The sequence below is a fragment of the Ptychodera flava genome, chromosome 2 (genome assembly GCF_041260155.1).
Source record: "Ptychodera flava strain L36383 chromosome 2, AS_Pfla_20210202, whole genome shotgun sequence".
Taxonomy (NCBI): Eukaryota; Metazoa; Hemichordata; class Enteropneusta; family Ptychoderidae; genus Ptychodera; species Ptychodera flava.
Window position 1 is genome coordinate 31393590 of NC_091929.1, and position 20313 is coordinate 31413902.

General features: G+C 37.3%; 1 protein-coding gene across 1 annotated transcript; it reads right to left on the reverse strand.

The window, feature by feature from the left end:
- Positions 1–269: 269 nt before the first annotated feature.
- On the reverse strand, positions 270–20313 carry LOC139147932 (uncharacterized). The gene is made up of 12 exons (XM_070719166.1): positions 20243–20313; positions 14881–15060; positions 13465–13707; positions 12981–13223; positions 11710–11771; positions 10913–11003; positions 10043–10368; positions 7792–7903; positions 2822–2949; positions 2343–2571; positions 1698–1789; positions 270–1368 (listed from the first exon to the last, which is right to left on the reverse strand). The coding sequence occupies exons 1-12, from the start codon at positions 20307–20309 to the stop codon at positions 1300–1302; spliced, it is 1842 nt and encodes a 613-aa protein (XP_070575267.1). The 5' UTR covers positions 20310–20313; the 3' UTR covers positions 270–1299.

Sequence of the window (20313 nt, forward strand, 5' to 3'; positions counted from 1 at the left end):
CTGGCATGTAGCAGTTCATCAGTTCTGTGATGCTTTTGATAGTCGTTAAATTTCGATTGACCTCTATACTTGCGTATATTTGCGGTTTTTTTAGTGACACTGTGTCGGTGATCTTCACCCCTTCTCTTTTTTTACTACGTGTGTGACGGCTTTGGCGTTTACTTTATCAATTAATCCGCTGATACTGACAGCGGATTAGCCAGTTGACAATGTTTACGGAGCAATCGCATTGTTGTATTCAGTAATATAGAAAGCAGTCAGACGGTTTTGAGTCGACATCTTTATTTGAAATACCACAGTCATGATTAATAACATTATGTGTAGTAGGTCCTAATAAAGAAAGCAATCAGACGGTTTGGAGTTGAAGTCTTTATTTGAAATATCACAGTCAAAATTAATAAAATCAAATACAGCAAACCTATGCACAAAAACCCATCCCTTTCACCCCCTCCCACACCAGGGGACTTACTGCTGTACCCTATGTATTTACCTTACTTTGAAAAAATAAGTTTCTCTTTGAACAAGATTGGTACTAGTTACGTTTGTTTAATCAGTAAATTTAAGCTCATCAACTTTTCTTTTTTTTTAGATTAATTTGTTTTTGTTGGTAATTTGTAATATTGCAACTTTCAGCGATAAGGCATCTAAAAGTCTTAATGAATTTGAACAATTAAAAGATCCTATTCTCCCAAATTAGTTTTAGTCATGTTTTTAAAAAAATATAAACAAAACCTGAGCGAAACAAACACGTGGGGATTGAAACAAATTACATTGATGATTAAAAGAAAACACAAAAATGCTCTGGACCAGTGAACAATTATGACATTTTTCACAGTTCTATAGTCACGGACAATAACGGTATTATGTTGACAACTTTCTTTAGGTAAATGATTAAACATAAAGCAGAAAATACATTACAAATAGGTTGTATAACCCGTAACATCGTTAATATTATAGGTAGTGTATCCCTAAACTTCACCATCATTATCTTCTGTCGATTGAAGATAATGTTTCTTGCACAAGCATACATGTTATTTGTGCGGGGACCTCGTCTTGTCATTGCATACGTAAAACATCATCTATACTGTTAACTGGAGCTACGAATATTTTGTTTACCAGACATTTCCTCCTCGTTTAAGTTTGGCAGCTCTACGTGAATCGGGAGGATGATAGGCGAACGGTGGCCATCATTTCCGTCGTCGTGAAAAGTTTAAAGTCGACATCATTATCAAGTGTCGATCCAACTAATCCTTGGGAAGGTTTCAGATTTATTACCAAGACAACATCGTTGCTTCTAGCTTAAGGTGTAGGATCAGGCAGTAGATGGCACAGACAGACGGTGGAAGTCATGTTAGACGCTGATGACATCTGGCAATGAACGAAATAGTCGATTTTAATTTGTCCAAAAATATGAATTTCAAGTAACAAGAATTATTCTACTACAAACCCTTAAAAAACGAAAGTAAATCTCCGGGGGTTGGAAACGAACGAACAAACTTGCGATTTCAACAACGTCACGCAATTTACTAGATATGAACTGAAAATGCTCTTCTATGTTAGCTTAAAATGCTCTTCTATGTTAGCCTATTTCTTTTCTCATGTACTTGGCTACCACCTCCGTGCAAGCGTTTGGGGAAACATAAAGTATCAGAAACATTTCTACGAGTCTGTGAGAGGAATTATATCCATCTAAATACCTTGCATTTGTCAGTGCTCCAACGACGGTTTCCTTTGCTCAGAGAGAAACACTTTGTCTGTTTTATGGCCATAGACAACTTGAAAACATGCCCTGGTGAGAAATGACAGGTTCGAAATAAAGTTTGGGGCTGTAAGCGTTTTGTGTAACCTCTGGCAAATAGCGGGTGCGATAATTTGACATGCGCATTGATATTTGCCTAATTCACGTCAGTTTGGCGATATACAGCTGAAAATAAACACCATACATTATCATATTTACAAGTAACTGCAACCCGTAGATGTTATAAGTTCTATGTTTCGAAGACAGCAATACCTAGTCTAGAACACGAGGATCACGTGGTACCATGTACTTAACCCTGGAAGAGGAACGTTCACGAAAAATTGTTGCTATATGCACACCACATATTGTACTTTGAAGTTTTCTTTAGATTCGGCACCACACACCGATCACGCTTTCATCATTAGCCCTGTGATAATATTAACGTCGGGAGAGCCATGTACAGTTGCCTCGACAAACATTAAGATTGCATTCTTACCCACATAATTAAAATAAAATGCAAAGTCTGTTATTGAGTGTTGTCGAGATCTTGAACAATTCCATATATGGCAATGTATCATATTAAGATATATCATGGTAAACTTACTGTGTTGAATTGCAAATGATACGTAATAGACCCCATTTGCAAGAAAATAGCGCTCTGGGATAAATATTTTTGAATGGTCTCCTTCAAACTGAACATCCACGGAAAACTGATAACCACGGTAACTATCAGAATAATCCACAAGTTTATTGAAGACGTATGCTGTAGTGTTACCGTATATATTTTCTGTGCCTTTGAGTATGATGATGACCACTTGGTCTGGTTCAGCTACCTGCACTTGGAAATATATGAAAATACATAAAACATAGGATGATGGTATCAGTAAAATTAAAGGGAGATATCCTCAAAATGTATGCAGGGACACTGATGACAAAGCCTACATACACAGATAAATAGACATCGTTACTAAGATAGAGGATACATACATACATACATACATACATACATACATACATACATACATAGATACATACATACATACATACATACATACATACATACATACATACATACATACATACCGTTATATTGACAATGAAGTTGGTAATATTGGCTTCTTCGAGATATGTCCCATCTATTATTACATCTGCTGCAGATTCAAGTAGATTGGTGGCAAATATGATTTGTAAACCTTCAGTTGAATCCGTCACTAGTTTATAAGAAACGAGTTAATCTGTTAGCTTAAAATGTCAACAATGCAAATATATTGACATACATGATTATTCAACTTAATGGCAGCAAGTAGAACTCTGATAAATCCTTAATGCTCCTTTTATTTCTCACCAATAGATTTCAATTAAAATTTGTGGAAGGACCAAGAACCCCATATAGATTAAGGTGTCACCGTGAAAAGTTTTGAGATATCCAATCATTAAACTTTATGATTTTCATATTTATGCATAGGAAAACAATGGACTGAATGATTAAGAAATAACATGGCAGAATTTAGTATTTCCCGCCAATAGCTTTTGATGAAACTTCCTCAACCGAGGGATAAGTGACCAAAAAGTATATCAATAGAAAAAAGTGGGGGTCACCATCTTAGTACTTTAGATATAGCCAAAAGTTCTAAAAACCGGAGACTTTGATGTTGAAGTGCGCCCCCTAGAGGCAAAGATGAGAAATTATGTTTCATAATTTATGGCAATATTTCCATGATATACTCGTAAATTGTGAAATTCTTGACAACTCACAACGATAAAATATGTGACATAAGAAGTAATTGCATCAATAATACCTTTAAATCATGTTTACTTCAGCTTTTGAATGTTACTCTACCGTGACAATCATGCATACAATGTTTTTTTTTGTATCAGTGCTGTGAGATTGCTGTAAAATTATTTGGACTGAATAATGATGAGATGTAGGTATCACTTTACTTTAACATGTTGAATGGAAACATAATTAAATACGATAGGGCATTAGTGAGGGTGTTTTCCTATCTTGAACTCAAAAACTCCTAGACAACATTGTAAGATTGATATACCATCAGTGTATTGGTGAATTAATGGGACTTTTTTCATTTTGAAATCTAAACTACTAGACAAGTCTATAATGTGTAAGATAAAGCTCTCTTTATTCAAAATATACTATTATCATATTAGGTACCACTGAAGTGATCAAACAATGAATCAATAATTTTTTTTTTGTTTTTGGCTGGGCCATGGCCACTGACTGTAGCTAGCACGCGACGTCGTAGTTGTATTCGTACCTGTACATGTTTACATAATTTTTTTTCAAATAGATTAGAATTGGAAAATGTTTCTTGAATACACGAAACAGGTCAGCTACGAGGCATATAGAACTTCCTAAATTCACTTACATTATTTGGGAATCAATATTATTCGTGGGATTTTAGATTTGGCATCAAATTTGTTCATGTTTATACATAACATACGTAAGCTACGTAAATCTCAAACTGTAATAAACGATGTTGTGCTGCCACTGACAAGAAACAAAGTACTTGTACGCCATTCAATTCGTAACAAAAAGAAACATGATCGGGGTAAAGTTCATCATGTACCTTGTTCAATTTTTTCATTTTTTTTTTTGAGCTTGACTTCGCCTTATTATTGATTTTCTGGAAACAAATTTCCCTGCCGTCGACGCGTCGCGGACGCGGACTGTTGCATAACGCTGCCATCTTGACTGACCTCTATAGTGCGCAGAATACGTTGCGCACTATAAAGGGCGCCCCAAACCTTAATGCTCCTTTTTATCACATTTCGGTAGTTTGCGTTAAAAGGTTGGCAATAGTAGTATACTGTCTCCATTGAGGAGTTGCCAACACTGTCAGGAGTAAATATGGTCAAGCGATGTCATCAGCCGAACACAAAGAAATCAACTCTGCAATAATTGGGTAATTCTATGAAAGGAGTAAGACGTAGTCAAAACAACACCACAAGATCTTTACATTCAACGCTGGAAAATGGTGTGTTCTTAGTGTGACGTGTGTGGATTTGCGGTGTTATTTTGACCACAGCTGTCCTCCTACATGCCAGAAAATCCCAAGACAGTTTGACCGGTTGACCTCGCTGTTAATTTTATGCAGGAAATTACAATAACAATGCTTGGTCGAATGACGCAGTGCCTTGAGGGTGGGATCGCCAGTGGTATAGGGGGAGGAGTACCTTCCCGATGGTGATAAGTGGTGCGGATTACCGTCGCCTAGGTGACTGGCGTTGCAAATACCTGGACTGAACCCACGCGTGGACTGAACCATTTGGTTTTTTGTGGGTGTCGGTGGTACTTTGACAATAAAAGTAAAGATGCACAGATATCGAGTTTATTGTCTTGTTTATGAGCGGCCAGTATTTCCAACAGCATGAATTACGTGCATTTGCCCTAGAAGAAATAAATAATTTCGAATAAAACATCGCGAATATAACCACATTCCTTAAGCTCGAGGTACCCCAAAGAAGCATGAAATCACCCGACTTTCGATTGAAGAGATGAGTTTTGCCAAACCGCGTATACAGAAAAAGTGGCAGATGACTTTATTTTTAGAATCATAGACAGTATAGCGAGATGTAAAAATGTGAAAGAGGCTCCCCACCTAACTATCCTAAATGTTTTTGTGTCAAGTTTGTGTTTGATTCGTTTAGAAAATGTGTTCCTACATTCTTATCCGATTGTGTGTGTTAATAAAAATGTTAGTTTAACTTTGGATATTTGTAGAGAAGTTTGGATTAGTGTGTACGTAATGTTTAGTTTGTGTGGGGAAAGCTTATGGCGAGACGCAGCCGGACCTATGTTGTTACAAAAGTTGATAGAGTCGCCCTTTGACGCTTGCGTTTCGAAACCCGAGTGTGGTTTCTTATCAGTCGAAGTGTAGATTCTTTCCTTAGTTTGTGTTTGTGAAATTTATTTTAATGCATTTTAGTGGTCTTGCTTTTCGATTAGCGAGGCAAGTATATTAATTTTTGGTCACGTTGTGAGTCCGTTTGGCGGTTCGGTTTGTTTGTTCTATGTTTCTTTACTTCGGTAAATTTTGTTTTGACTGGTGTGTCTTTTAGATTTTTGCGGGGTTTGTGAATTTTTAGGCAATAAGTACCACTGGGGGTACGGATTTTATGTTTATTGGATCAAGATACTCACAAGTATCCTGGTTGATGTGCTTGTTCTCGTACATTTTGATTCATAGTTCGTTTACTTTGTTTACTGTTTGTTCTGGCTTGTTGTGTATAATACTGAGTGTTGCGTAATTGCCTTTCGCATTCGAGTACGTAATCGTTTGTGTTGACAATAACGAAAACCCGACCCTTATCGAGGGTTTTTTTTCCCGAAATTTGTCTATTGTTTGCAAGCTGGTTTATCGCGATTCTTTTAGCACGCGACATGTTTTGTTTCCTTGTTTGAAAGGGTATGTCTAGAAGTGCGAGTTTAGCAGCTTCAGATAGCTTTCAAGTTTTTGGTTTTTGTTGTTTGTGGAGCCCAATTTGACTTTTCTTTGAATTTGTGTTGTTGCGATTGTTTGTGTCTCACGATGTAGCGTAGTCACATTTTACGACTTTATTTGTTGAAATCCTGAGGTGGTTTTATTCTGTTTGGTTTTGTTGGCGTCCGAATTAATTTTAAGGCCTTTGCCTAGTACTATTTTTTTTTGAGTTTCATAGTTTGAGCAATGATAGGTTGTTGTTGAATTTCATGTTGTTGTCGGCTTTTCTTTGGAAATAGCTGATTTATTTCCACGGCCATTTTTTCTGTCACGTTATTTTTATGTGTACGATTTTTGTTATTTCTTTTAAGTGTTTGTGTGTTCTATGTCATTTTATGTTTTTTTTGGGTAGTTCTCTTTTTGGAGTGTTTGGTGGCCCTGAAAGGGCCGCTTGGTATGGGTTTTTGTTAGCGCTTGGCGCGTTTGTTTTGGCGATGAGCCTAGCTTTTTTATGCTTCTTTTCGCCGATTCGATGTGCTTGGTGAGTAGGTGTTTGCCGCCTTCTTGTCACTGTGTGTGCGTATATGGACAGTCTGCATAGCCTTGAATGTGGTCTCGATTTTGATCAAACTTACAATTTAGGAGTATATATCAAAACTGATAAATGATTTATGTTTTCACATGGATTCACAAAAAAGTTTCGCCCCGGTGTTCATTTTTGGCCCAGGAATTCCACCTACCCACCCTTTGCAGAGTAGTAAGCTTATGGGGCAAGTAAACATGGATGCGCCGGTGCGATTCAACGATCAACCTGTATATCGCATCGAAAGTCAACAATTTTACGGCACGGACTATATTATATGATTTTATAAGTTTATACACAGTCCCTCGTGGATAGAGAGACTGTGGTTTATATAAAAATTATAAGGCGCGGGGTATTATATATTGACTGATTACTGTAGCTATAGATAGGCTACATTCAGGACGGGCAGCGACGGGCAGTAATTAGTAGGCAAAACAGGTGGTTTTCACCGTGGGCAGAACTCGGTGCAATGATATTAATAGTAAGCCTGTCACCTTGAAGGTAATACTGTAGGTGAAACAAGGACTTCAAACGCACGATGGTACAAACAACACCACAAGTGAAACGTACACATAGAAATACACGCGTTCCTACGTTGTGCCCACCCGGGCCACGCGATTAAAATATGACTGATACTGCTGGATAGTGTTAATTAGGTCGGTAAACAGTCAATTAATAGTTTAATTGACTACCTGGGTGATTGGCAGGTCGTGTCCAACGACGCATATGCAAAGCAGGCCAAAAGACAAAAGCCCCAAAGATATTGACAGCTGGCCAGGGGTCACCATGAATACGTAATGACGCTTCACTACGCAGAAACTGCGTAGTCAAGCCCTTCTTAACCGGTCAAACTCTCTTGGCATTTTCCCTCATGTATGTTTCATATTTCCCAGAGCTGACCTGTTTTTATATTATGAGTGACAATAACGCCTGAGAGTGTTGGGAACTACTCAATTTAGACGTTATGTCTAGTTCTCGTATTGCAAATGGTTAAATGCAAACCACTAGAAATAATTTGAAAAGGTGCTTACCTTCAAGGTCATTGCCACCCTTGTCTGTAAAAGACAAACTCAATATGTCAGTCACCAACGTCTTAGTTGTATCACCTTCCATTTGAAATGAACTTCTGTTTAAACACACCATCTGCATAAAAGTTGCAGGAAGATTATAGAATTGATATATACCAGGTTTTTTAAATATGAATTTATGTCAATTAGACATCTAAGCAAAACAGATTGGCTCTTAATTAAAGCCCGGCTCGAAATGGACCGGGATCAGGATTAGTGCCAAGTTTGGGTGGGCGTTTTAGGGCATGGTTCTGCATAATGAGTCTGTTGGCAACGGTTGCGATCGTTCGCATTATCTGCGTAATCTGTTTGCTCTCAAATCACACTCAGGCTTGGGTACGTACACTGCAGCCTTCGTTTCCCGGTTCGTTTCAGTTATGCCATGGCAATACTCGAAAGAAAAAAGAAAGAAAGAAAAACTAGGAAGGAAAAGGAACACGTCAGGAAAATGGTAGGAAATAGGTAAACGGCGACGTCATGACCGATCGCAAAAAATAAAGGAAATTCACGGAAGGGTCGAGACTTCCTTGAATCTCGTGTATCACGATATTTGTAATAGCGATCGCGGTCAGTTGCTCGGTTGCTTGGCGGCGGGTGATATCGAAAAATTATCACGAGTTATGTTTATTTTCGGAGCAATTGCAAGTTTTGCTCGAAACGTTTGTTAACCTTCAACTGAATCAATGACAGACTGGGTTCCTCTCCGTCTTTCTTTCTACCTCCATAGTTATTGAAGGAATTAAAGTCCAGCTTTTGACGAAATATTATTACGATGTAGCGCGGAATCAATGAGCTGTCCTCAGACACGCGTATCCTAAAGCGTTTACAAGATTGGGTGATGGCGCTTACTTGCTCATCTTGAACTGAAAGATTGAATGTTTCAACTGTTCAAATATCTTACAATTTTTGTTAAATTCTCATCACAGAAGTCCAAATGTAACTGGGATAATCGGTATGTCAAAACCTTACTAGTACCAGCCCTCCGAACACGACATGTCATTTCCACGTGTAAAAACACGTGTACATACGGCCGTTTTCGGGGCCAGCATATATATCCCAAACAACTGTTCAGTACCGTCAAGTTCGGCCGTAGATTTGGAAGGGGGAAGTTGTTAAAAACGTGGATCTCTTCGACTGACAATAATTAAATTGATCATGGAGGCTACCGCCATTTTTTGATGGTTATTTTCGATGCCATTCTCAGTGCAAACTACGGACTCTGCTTACGCGCTTTGCGCTAGAAAACATCGTACTACGGGTAAGCTTACGGACTAGTCCTCTTGCTAAGTCACGTCTGAAAATGGTTCACTTTCGTGATGTCATTGCACCATAAACGCTAGCAAAAGAGTTGATGGCAACACAAAGTTTTCATCCTTCGCCCGCTGATATAAGTCTAAGTTTACATATAGTTTGTTTACATCGTAATTGTTCTCGTATGCACAGCAAATGTTTGACCAGTTTACGCCTCTGCGCGTCACCGAATGATTGACAATTGTTTGAATCATGGAACGACTGTCTCTGAGGGCCATTCCCTTTGTTCAGAAAGCGATTTTTCCCCTAATCGTCGTAGTTTTAAAAAACTTTGTGAAACTTTGCAGATACCTGTATGGCCTAGGTGTTTATGAAACAGTCTATGTTCATGGTATGCCAATAATATATGTTTGAGAATCGTTTAGGCCGATTTTCACGGAGCGGTCTACCTAGCTATTGCCAGTTGTCACTCAAGCGCCATTATGAATTTTCAATAAGTTAGGGGCCTTTTATACCCCGCACACCGGTTTAAGGCAAAATACTCCGTAAAATCGAGCGTGTCAACAAAATATTTGATTGTCTTCTCACTTGCCAACACCAATTATTCTAGTACACGGATCACATTATTAATTAATTAAAGCACCTTTAAAAAACTATCTTACAGTATCTTGAGGATCAAGTTTTGAGTTCACTACAAAGGATGTACACCGTCAGAAATATGCAGTGTCATCGTTATCAGCTTATATATTAACTCAAAATTTATCCACATACTGACTATCCTGATATAGTCGAGAGGGGCAAGTTGACCTACGTCGTATTGCATACTGTTATCACAATTTTCGCACTGTCGAAAGAAATGACCGGCACTATAAGTATCCGAAATCCGTGAAATCACAATTTAACATTTTAACAACAAAAACTGAATAGAATAGAGTAGTATGGCATAAGTCAAAATTCAACCTACTATTATGTTAACTTCGACCCCAGCTGCTACATTGCTGAGTATACTCTCTGCAGGTGGAATGTTAAATCCGTTACCGTCTCGAAGTGCTTTAAAGACGCCCGTCAAATTTTCAACAGCATTGCTCTCCAGCGTCAGTTGCACCGACGGTGTATTGAAAACGACAGGGCCACTACCGGATTCCACATTTCGCAGCGCGAACTTTGACAGAGAATCCGATGTGTTCAGTACAGAACCAATCAAACCGCGTATGTTGGTGATATTCCCTTCCCCTGCTTTGTCTAAAGACACAACTACAGAGATGGCTTCGTCCATTACCTGCAAGACATCTTGAAAACAACGCACAGGCTGTTATAAGCATGGCTGCTGAACGTTTTAAATACATGCTTGAGTAATCTAGACATTATTTAAATATGCAGAAAAATATATGAACCAATGTGCTCTCCAGGTAGCAGAAAAAATAAACGATTTTATGTGCAAACACTAATAAAATATTTTAGATGTAAAATTTCATCGGTATGTTTTCATTTTATTCACAATCTACAAATTCTCTAAAAAATTTCAACTTCAGTGTATCGGTTTCGATGAATAGACGCCTCGACATATTTTAATCAACTATCTAACATCGAAATTTGTGTATCGAAGGTCAAACTTTTCATTAGTGTAAAGCAAACAGGGAACTGTGTTTAAACTTTACACCATTAACGTCAGCCTGTTTCATTTTACTTCTTTGGTTTCGCTTTGAATCTAATTTGCTGCCGAGAAGGCACTGTATTTTAAATTATTGAGAGTCTCTGCATCTGTCATCGAGTTGAGTATCTGTCCTCGATGGTTAATCTAACCTTATATCATAGGGGTTACCGTGACACTTACCGCTGACGACGTCCAATTTTTCTTCTGACGACAAGTCAACATCGTGAAGTGCTGAAATTGTATCTGACAATTGGGCAATATCTGCAATGATCTGTTATAACATTTAAAGAAAGACTTATTCATATGGCACTGTGGCACTGTCTCAAAGTGTAACACAGTGTTCATGAACATTTACGAGTTAGTCTTTCGGAGTTTGTTTTGGCACCAAGGCATTTTATTAAGCACCGTGGGGTGCCTGTGTATGCGCATCTGTCTTTCTTTCTTTCTGTCTGTCTTTCTAGTGTCTACGCGTGACTTATTTATTATGTGTAGGATTTGTATGTGCAGAAAATGTATCATACAAAATGCAGAAGCTATGCACGTTGTACAATTTATATAATCCATAGATTAGGGTTATTCGTCTGTTGTCTAATATGTAACTTTGTGGATAAAGTGAAAGTATGCTTTAAGGTTCCGTTAATTTCTTAGACTTTTATTTGGAGGTGTCCTGCAATTGACGATCCGTTTTGTATGTCAATCATTGGTATTATTGGTACAGTCTTCCTTTGCGTCTATCGGTTATCGGTAAAAGTTTACTGCATTATCGGTTACAAAAATTTACTACGTTATTGGTCCGTTACTACGTTATCGATTGATTTACTACGTTATCGGTACACTTTTACTACGTTACCGGGTTTGATACGTCATCGGTTAGTTACTACGTTATTGGTTGTAACAGGTCCTGTTAAAATCATTAAGTAACATGTGCTTTTATCCAATTACCTTTAAAATGTACTCATATCAAATTAGAGACTCACCTGATATGTAGATATATTTGAGTATGTCTCATTGCCCGTTGTTAACAATGGTCTGACCATACCTACATTTGTTAAAACAGTACAGGATACTAATACAGGGTTAGGTTAGGGACTGGACAGAAATTACAGGGGGTATTAAAAGTGACACTGCGCGAAAAATAATAACCCTTCAAAAGCGTTTTCGTAAAAAAGTAACCCTCCCGATTTCTGTGCTCTGAATACATTGAATACAATGACCCTCCCCTGCATGTCACATTTTGTATCAATTATGTCTTAATTTAAATCTAATTCCTCATTCAACGTTTTAAATTTAAAAGTAATATTACTTTTTTGCCTTTAAAATAATCGCTTTAATATAGGTTTTTCAAGAAAGTCAACGAAAAACGATCATCTTTCACAATAAATAAAACTTTCAACTACTTCCAGGACAATTGACTATTCAAATCAAAAAGGATAATAGCTGTAATGTTTACCTTCATTTGAATGCTGGTTTGGCACTGTACAAATATCACTATTATTGTCCGTTAAAAAACTAACTTTTTACTGCCTATAAGTTACAATATTGACCTATAAATGCACTGATATAGCAAGGTTTGTCGGGGAATTTATTTCACAGTTCACCACGAGACTTCCATGGAAAGTGAATATATATATATATATATATATATATATATATATATATATATATATATATATATATATATATATATAGTATAGAGGCAATTATTGAATTATTGAAATATGTGAATTCGAGTGAAATTATGCCGCTGATCTACATATATATAAATATATATATATATATATATATATATATATATATATATGATAGTATAGAGGCAATTATTGAATTATTGAAATATGTGAATTCGAGTGAAATTATGCCGCTGATCTTCAATTTCTACAATGTGCACTACGCAGCGCGGGTTGAAATTTCTTTCAGTCTGTGAGCTTAGCGGGCGCGCTCAATGCGTTCCCAGTCTGGTCGCGATCGCTTAGTACAGTGCGCGACGGGCATCCAAAACATGCCTTAATTTCGTCGGTTTTTTTATCAAGTTAGACTAACAAGGTGTATAATAATAAGGTTATTCCCAAAATACCCGGATTTATGTCCTAGTACATCGTGCAGCGGAGGTATTGTCCGACACGCGTAGCGTCGAGGACAATACCGAAGCGTACGATGTACGAGGACATAAATCTTGATATTTTGGGAATAATCTTATATTATTCACGATATAATTTGTACATTTATGATGTGCAATTATCAAAAATACCTTTTACAGAGACATTGAAAGAGCAAGAAGCAGCATTTCCAGATGGATCCGTGGCCTCACAAATCACAAGTGCAAGGCCAATTGTAAAGTTACCGCCTGATGTATGACTACACGACACAATAACATTTTCCGTAGCAGCATCTGTAGCATGTGGAGAAGCCCACGTGACTTGTTTCACTGGTTTATCAAGATATGTGCTGGTTTCGATATCAGCAGGGCAGTCAATTAGAGGTGGATCCGTATCTGTCAAAGAAACGTTCATCAAAAGCAAAAGTAATAATGACGTAACAGATATGAACTATATTATGTACCCTGGGTTACTCTACCCAAATGTGTATTACATATCGATGGCCCAGGGTAAGAGGCGTAGCACATGTTTTGGTTGACATTGAGTTTTTATGTATATTTTTGTACAAGAATGTGAAAAGTTTGAGTAAAAAAGTCATTATAACTCATGTTGCTGTAGGGACGTAACTTGACATACCTTTTACAGAGACGTTGAAAGAGCACGAAGCAGCATTTCCAGCCGGATCTCTTGCCTCACAAATTACAATTTCAAGGCCAATGGTAAAATTATATCCTGATTCATGGCTACACGACACAATAACATTTTCCGTAGCAGCATCTGTAGCATGGGGAGAAGGCCACGTGACTTCTTTCGCTGGCTTATCAAGAAATGTATTGGTTTCGATATCAGCAGGGCAGTCAATGAGAGGTGGCTCCGTATCTGCAAAAGGAAAGTTAATCAGGGACAAAAGAAAATAATGACGTAACAGATATGAACTATATTGTATACCCAAAGTTACTCTACGCCAATGTATATACACGGCCCTGGGCAAAAGATGTGTAACTCATGTTTTGGTCAAAATTGAGTTTTTGATATATTTTTAAATAAGAATGTGAAATGCATCTTTTTGTGACAACTTTGAGCAAAATAGTCAATATAACTCATGTTCCTATAGGGACGTACACTAAGTGCACTAAGTGGGTAACTCCGTACATACGCCTGTTTTGCACGCGCAGGATGTAAAATCACCAAAATTTAAAACATCTTATAATGAGATGCTTTCATGAATTTTTCATCAAAAATAGAAAATCGACCTGTGCATAAAGGAAGTAACATATATAGTGAGTAAAGTCCCAATAAAGGGCGTAACTCACGGTGAGGTACTTCTTTTTGCTCACAATGCTAGTGCAAGACACAGGCAACTCCACTTTTTGTTTAACATAAAATGATTTCCTATATATAACATTCATTTACGACATTTTATGTATATATGACATTGCCCTTTACCAACAAAACCATTAACTACAATCAAATTGAATTTTAGTTCGAGGCTTTTAAAAACTTTATTCCCCTCTAACTCAGTTTGTTGAAAAAGTGAGTTTCGCCTCTCTTGCACAGGGCCATCGATATTAACGTTCGTCTACCGATGTTACCGAGATAAATAGATATCATTAATGTCAATGTAATCTTCAACAAGAGAACAACTGTACGTCAATACACACTGACATAAAAGCACAAATACAGACACACAGAGTACCACACAGGTATGTATGTATGTATTTATGTATGTATGTATGTATGTATGTATGTATGTATGTATGTATGTATGTATGTAGGGAGTTAACTATGGCCGGCTTATTGTTTTTTCCTGACACGCGAATATGGTGACGATAAAAAGGGTTTTTATTTTTCAAACTAGGGAAAAATAATCTATCCATCTTGTCTTGAACTACATTGACAATTTTAAAAATCATTTCAGCCCATGTGGTTTGTTCTGAACAGTCACTCGACAGTATTACAACAGCGTTCTAGCATTCCAACATACCAATACCAATAAATGGAATGATAACCAAGGTCACTGCCATCAGATATTCTGATGAACATGATACTCACCAGTATATCGAATACACGTAGAACACGAGCAGTGGTCATAAGTCTTGCCACACCAGCCTCCCGAAGAGCAACAAGGAAATATACCATAGGGGTCACACTCTGCTGGGCTACCGTCGCTTAGGGTGTAGCTCGCGCCGCATCTAAGATCATCCCTCCATCTCTTACCGCTGTGTACAGGTCCTTGAAACGACATTCAACTAAATGAGTGGACGGGCGAGTTATTGAGCGAGTAACTGAGTCAGAGAAAGCGCAAGAGTTAGTTATGGGTGCACGATGTAGTGGGTAGTAGTAGTAGTAGTAGTAGTAGTAGTAGTAGTAGTAGTAGTAGTAGATAGTAGTAGTATTTTACAAAATGAAGATATGTTGACTAAATTCTGCTTTGGCACATTTTATACTAAAATGTGACAAAATAGAATGAACACTCGCTCACGTGAGAGTAGTTCTAAATGTTTGTGTCAGCGTACGGCCAGTTGAAAACTCGGGTCGTGTGCAAATTCTGTTTAACACATTAAGAGTATTAAGGTTACAATGGAAGGCAGATCAAGTTCGGGATCGATAAATCGAACAGGAAATCGATTGATCTAGCAGACTACTCAACGCATGGGTGCCTGTGGTAGCATCAATATTACCGTCATGGGTACCAGCGATATCCTGTATGATGATTGAGCAAGTTTAAAATCAGAAGATATTTAAAGAAGTTTTTATGGAAACCATGACTGACTTTAGTCATCTAATATCATGTTGTAATGAGTATTAACAAGTTGTGATGTGTATTTACCATATTGTCTTAGGCATTCAATATGTTGTCGTAGCCATTTAATATGTTGTGATAGGTATTTAAATGCCTAGGACAACATGGTCAATGCCCACGACAACATATTAAATGCCTACGACAACATATTGAATGCCTAAGACAAATGCCTAGGACAAAACATTAAATACCTAAGACAACATATTGAATGCTTAGCACAACATTCTAAATGCTAAGGGCAACACAGGTAAAGATTGTTATAACATTTTGCACCATCAAAAAGTGTATCCCTGGCGACTATTTTTGAGCCCCGGTATCTTTTCTTTTGCTGTTAATTGGGTTGTGGAGGATTTATCGAGCATGGTGTTGACTTCTCTGTATAGTTTATGAATGAAGCCTGTTTATTTTTCAACATTTATTCGCAAGATGGTTTCTCCTATCATTCGTAAAATTCTTGGCAAGGGTATATGATAAATCGGTTATTAACAAATATCACCAGTTCAACAGCATTCGTGTCATTTGTGTACTGCCTGAGATACTCGCCTTCGTTTCGTGACACGCGGCATAAATGACACTCATGCTGATACGACACAGGAGCAGGCAATATTGGGTAATAACCTCTAAGTTTATAACGAGAAGTATTATGAAAACAAGGCAGGGGCTTCTCGCAGAAACTTAAACATTGTCATACACTCCAGCTATGTTTAACTTTACATTCTCGTTAAATATAATCAATATTTTAGTTCAAAGTTGATATGTCCGAGGATTTAATGGCATAGAAAAGGTAATTAATGATGTGTCGAAGATGTATATTTAGTTAGTGTCTTGCAATTTGTACTGAACCCGTTTATTGCGTCATTTCTACAAGAAGTTAGACTTTCGCCGTGAAATTATACTCTCCTAGAACACGCTATCGTAGAACGTCAAGATATATAGTCATTGTAAATCAACAGCTCAGCTGCGGTACAGCAAATGCTCCACTGTATTTTTCTCATTAAGCAAGGACCGATATTAATTTTGCGCTTTGTTGGTTTTGAGGAGGCATTTGTTGACATGTCAGTGACAAATAATCGCGTTAAATGAGAATTGTCAAAAACTTTCAACGAAGCCTGTTTTTTGCGTATTTTCCAACTAGGTAATTGTGTTGCCGTAAAAGCCCCACACCCGAACCCTTTATTCTAGTAAGTCACGATGAATAGTCGTTACTGTATTAATGAAACACTAATAGCTTAGTTATTTCTCATTAGCGTTTCACGATATCTTGAACACAGGCCATTTTTCTGCCTTTGTCATATGAACAGTAAAAATATTCAGATTTTTATACCTTTACAACTGTTCCCATTGTTTCTGTTGATACAGGTATGACCATTTACTTGATTAAAATATGGACTTTTTCATCAGCGTTGGTTTATATAAATATGATATAATCCACGTTAATAATAATAATTTGTAATTCCTTTCAGCTATTGTATTAAAAAGTAGGCTAGATATCATGCATAAATATACCTTAATATCTGTCAGAAATAGGTTATCTTATTTATCGTCATTTGTGTTGGAAAGATATTGATATTTTTAACACCTGATGAACCTGGCCTTTTCAATGCTTTTATGCTAAGTGTATTTTGTCATTTATTCATTTCATTCTTTTTCACGCGAGAGAGACCATGTATCTAGGATAGTGTATGAGCCCGTTGGTCACTGTAGATGATTACTTGAAGAATTGTTTGTAGCTTTTAATGGCATGTAAGGACTGGAAAATTGCAATGCACAGAGGTGACCTGGACACCATAGGACCTGATAAAATGACATGCATGTCATACAGTAAATCGATCGATTCGCCACACAAATGGTCATATCATAAAACAAACTGAGGTCGTATGTTTGTCATAGAACATTCTTTTCACGAACTTTCAATGAGATCTATTCAGGCGTAAATGCCTCCCAACAAAAGACATAAATCAGGCAAGGCATAAATTCAGGCATAACGGAAATACGGATGCACGACATTTCTGTTTTGGTGTATTTATTTTCTGGTTCTTCAGAAATCCCCCCCCAATTAGGCTAATAACCTTGACATACATTCAATGAGCCATCTCTCTCTTTGAAGAGTTGACTATTGATAAAGCGTTGTAGTTTTATTGTTATATGATGAGGTCCACGTATAGGAGTTTTAGGGTTGTTTATTATATCTCTCCTCACTTGGCTAGCAATGGCAGTGCAAGTGGTACGTTTGTGATACAATAGTCTTGGTCGACCAAATGGCTTAACAAAGCCGAAGTGACTCTGCTTTTTTCGGTAATATAGCAATAGTGAGGTTTATGGCGTTTTATTTAAGTGAAGATGCTCGTTTATGATAGTTTAGGCGTAGATATTTTGTTGTTGTTGTTTCGTTTTGATGGAGATTTTGTAGAAAGAGCCGGCATTTTTGCAACCTGCTATTCCTACGTACAGATAAATGAGGCCTTGCGATTGCTGCTTTGGCGACCCTAGCAAATATGGCTACACACGCGATTCCAAGTAACCCCTCCCTTGCCAACCTTCGATTTCTGTGGATTTTCAAGTAGCCATGTCTTGACGTATTTTGTCTTTTAAAACCACCGGTAATCTTAGCATACTTAGCCAAAGAATTCAATAAACAACATTTGTCCCTTGTATATGCAAAAGACAGTACTGTTGGAGGAACATTCAAGATTCATCTTTCCAAAATCGAAATGCACGTAATCATTGCAAATAATGGATCAATTGATTAACTGGGTTTTATGTTATTAACGAAAATATTCACTACGAGAACCCTATTTTATATGAATATAGATATTTTTTCACTTTGTACAGTTGCACCCCTGCTTTATCTAATAGGGTTGTAGACTGGAATTATGCCTGGCAATGCAGGCATTTGACAAGAAATGGCGATCAATGGACGAATATGTGTTCATTTCTGCATGTGATATAGAAATTTTATGTAATCTACATCCAAGAGTGTTTAGCCTCAAGAGTCTGAACAATCTTCTCCTACCCTGGGAATGTATTCAACACTAATGATTAATGGTACCATCGAAATGCAATGTTAATTGTTCGCAATTAACTTCAACAAAAGAGCAACTTCAACGTAGTTCGGAAAACAAATTAAAGTACTAGTACATCACTTGACCTTGTAAAATGGGACGAGGGCATTTGGAACACTTGAATGTAGATACTGGAAATGAGAGCGGTTATATGATGCTGTTGCCAACATATATTTTCTGAATACACTCTACGGCAAGAATTTTCGAGGCGACTGAAAAACTAGTGGACACATCTTTCGTTGCGAACTATAAGGGATTGTCTTAGGGGCTCTAAATAATAGGGGCATTTGGCTTTTGGTGGTCGTTTTCTTACACGATCGCAAAGCGAATTAGTCACTTCAAACTTTAATGTCCCGGTTATTGCTTCTCTTCAATTGAAAGTAAATGAAATAGTTAGATTGTCAGATCCAGTCTTGAATGGAATTAATCAAACTTAGACCCTAAGTAAGATCAATACGCGACTGGTTCTTTCCGTCTACTAAATGCTCAGACTCGGTGAGAGAATAATTAAAATCGACATACATATTGTTTGCTGTTGCAAATATTTGTACGAAGCAACATTAGGGTTAATGACGTAGCTTGGCCTCCTAACGGTTAAAATGTTCCATTTTACTGACTCTGATTGAAAACCTCTACCCTGTGGATAAAACAGCTGTCGCCTACAGACAGAAAAATTGGGGAATGCGCGGCCTTGACTCGGCTATTTCTACTGTCGATTGGTTTATAAGGGAAGTAGTTTTCACTTTTGATGACTTTAACACTATTTTACTTTGAATGTCAATGTTAAGTTATCATTGTCAACACAGTGTTTATAGATGTAAAATGCACTGTTAATGTTTTAAATTAAATTTTAACTTTGACTTCAATTAATTTGTCAATAATAACAATGCAGACTACACATGTAAAGGCTGAGTTGACAATCTGAATACAAGGTATGTCAACATACTTTGGAGAATAGAATAAGAAAGGGTAATTTGCATTTCAAAAAATAGTGAAAATAATCAAGAAATACAATTGTATACGTCCCTTTAAAATTAATTGGCCTTATATTAGTGTTCCATTGTGACTTCATCAAGAAACGTGTTCAATGCCTGATGTAATATTGCCTTGATTGTTGTGTCTTTTTGACGCATTTTTCCAATTTATTTCGCTTTCTTTTTCCATTTCACCTGCCGAATATCCATCATGAAGCTTGCAGGCAGCGGGATAAAGTAATGTTTTCCGCTGACAATGCACTGTCTCAAATTTGTTACCATCATTAACACAAATATTACTCTCTTTGCATAAAAGTTATACTGATATTCTATGAGGACAATGTCAAAAATATTTAAGATATAAAAACAAAATGGAGCGAAATCCAGTTGATAGAGAAAGTTGAACCTTTTGACGTGGAAGAACATGTTTCTTCAAATACGCCGTTTCTGAATAATATGTGGAAATTGAACTTTCAGCCCGCAGGGGTAAAACTAGTCATCAACAGATAAGCTGTTTTCAGTTGTAAAAGTGGTCTCAAACTCGGGAAACCAATTAATCTGTAAATTTTACCTACCCGCCAACAGAAGCATAGATAAGATCCTCAGCTGGTTTGTTAGCGGTGCCTTGTTCTGGCGACGCATCTCG

Excerpts from the sequence above, each read along its gene's own strand:
- LOC139147932 (XM_070719166.1), bottom strand. The coding sequence starts at position 20,309 with ATGCGTCGCCAGAACAAGGCACCGCTAACAAACCAGCTGAGGATCTTA. Across the intron at positions 15,061-20,242 it reads ATCTATGCTTCTGTTGGCGG|GACCTGTACACAGCGGTAAG; the intron begins GTAGGTAAAATT and ends TGTCGTTTCAAG. Across the intron at positions 11,772-12,980 it reads TTTCAATGTCTCTGTAAAAG|GTATGGTCAGACCATTGTTA; the intron begins GTATTTTTGATA and ends TAACAAATGTAG.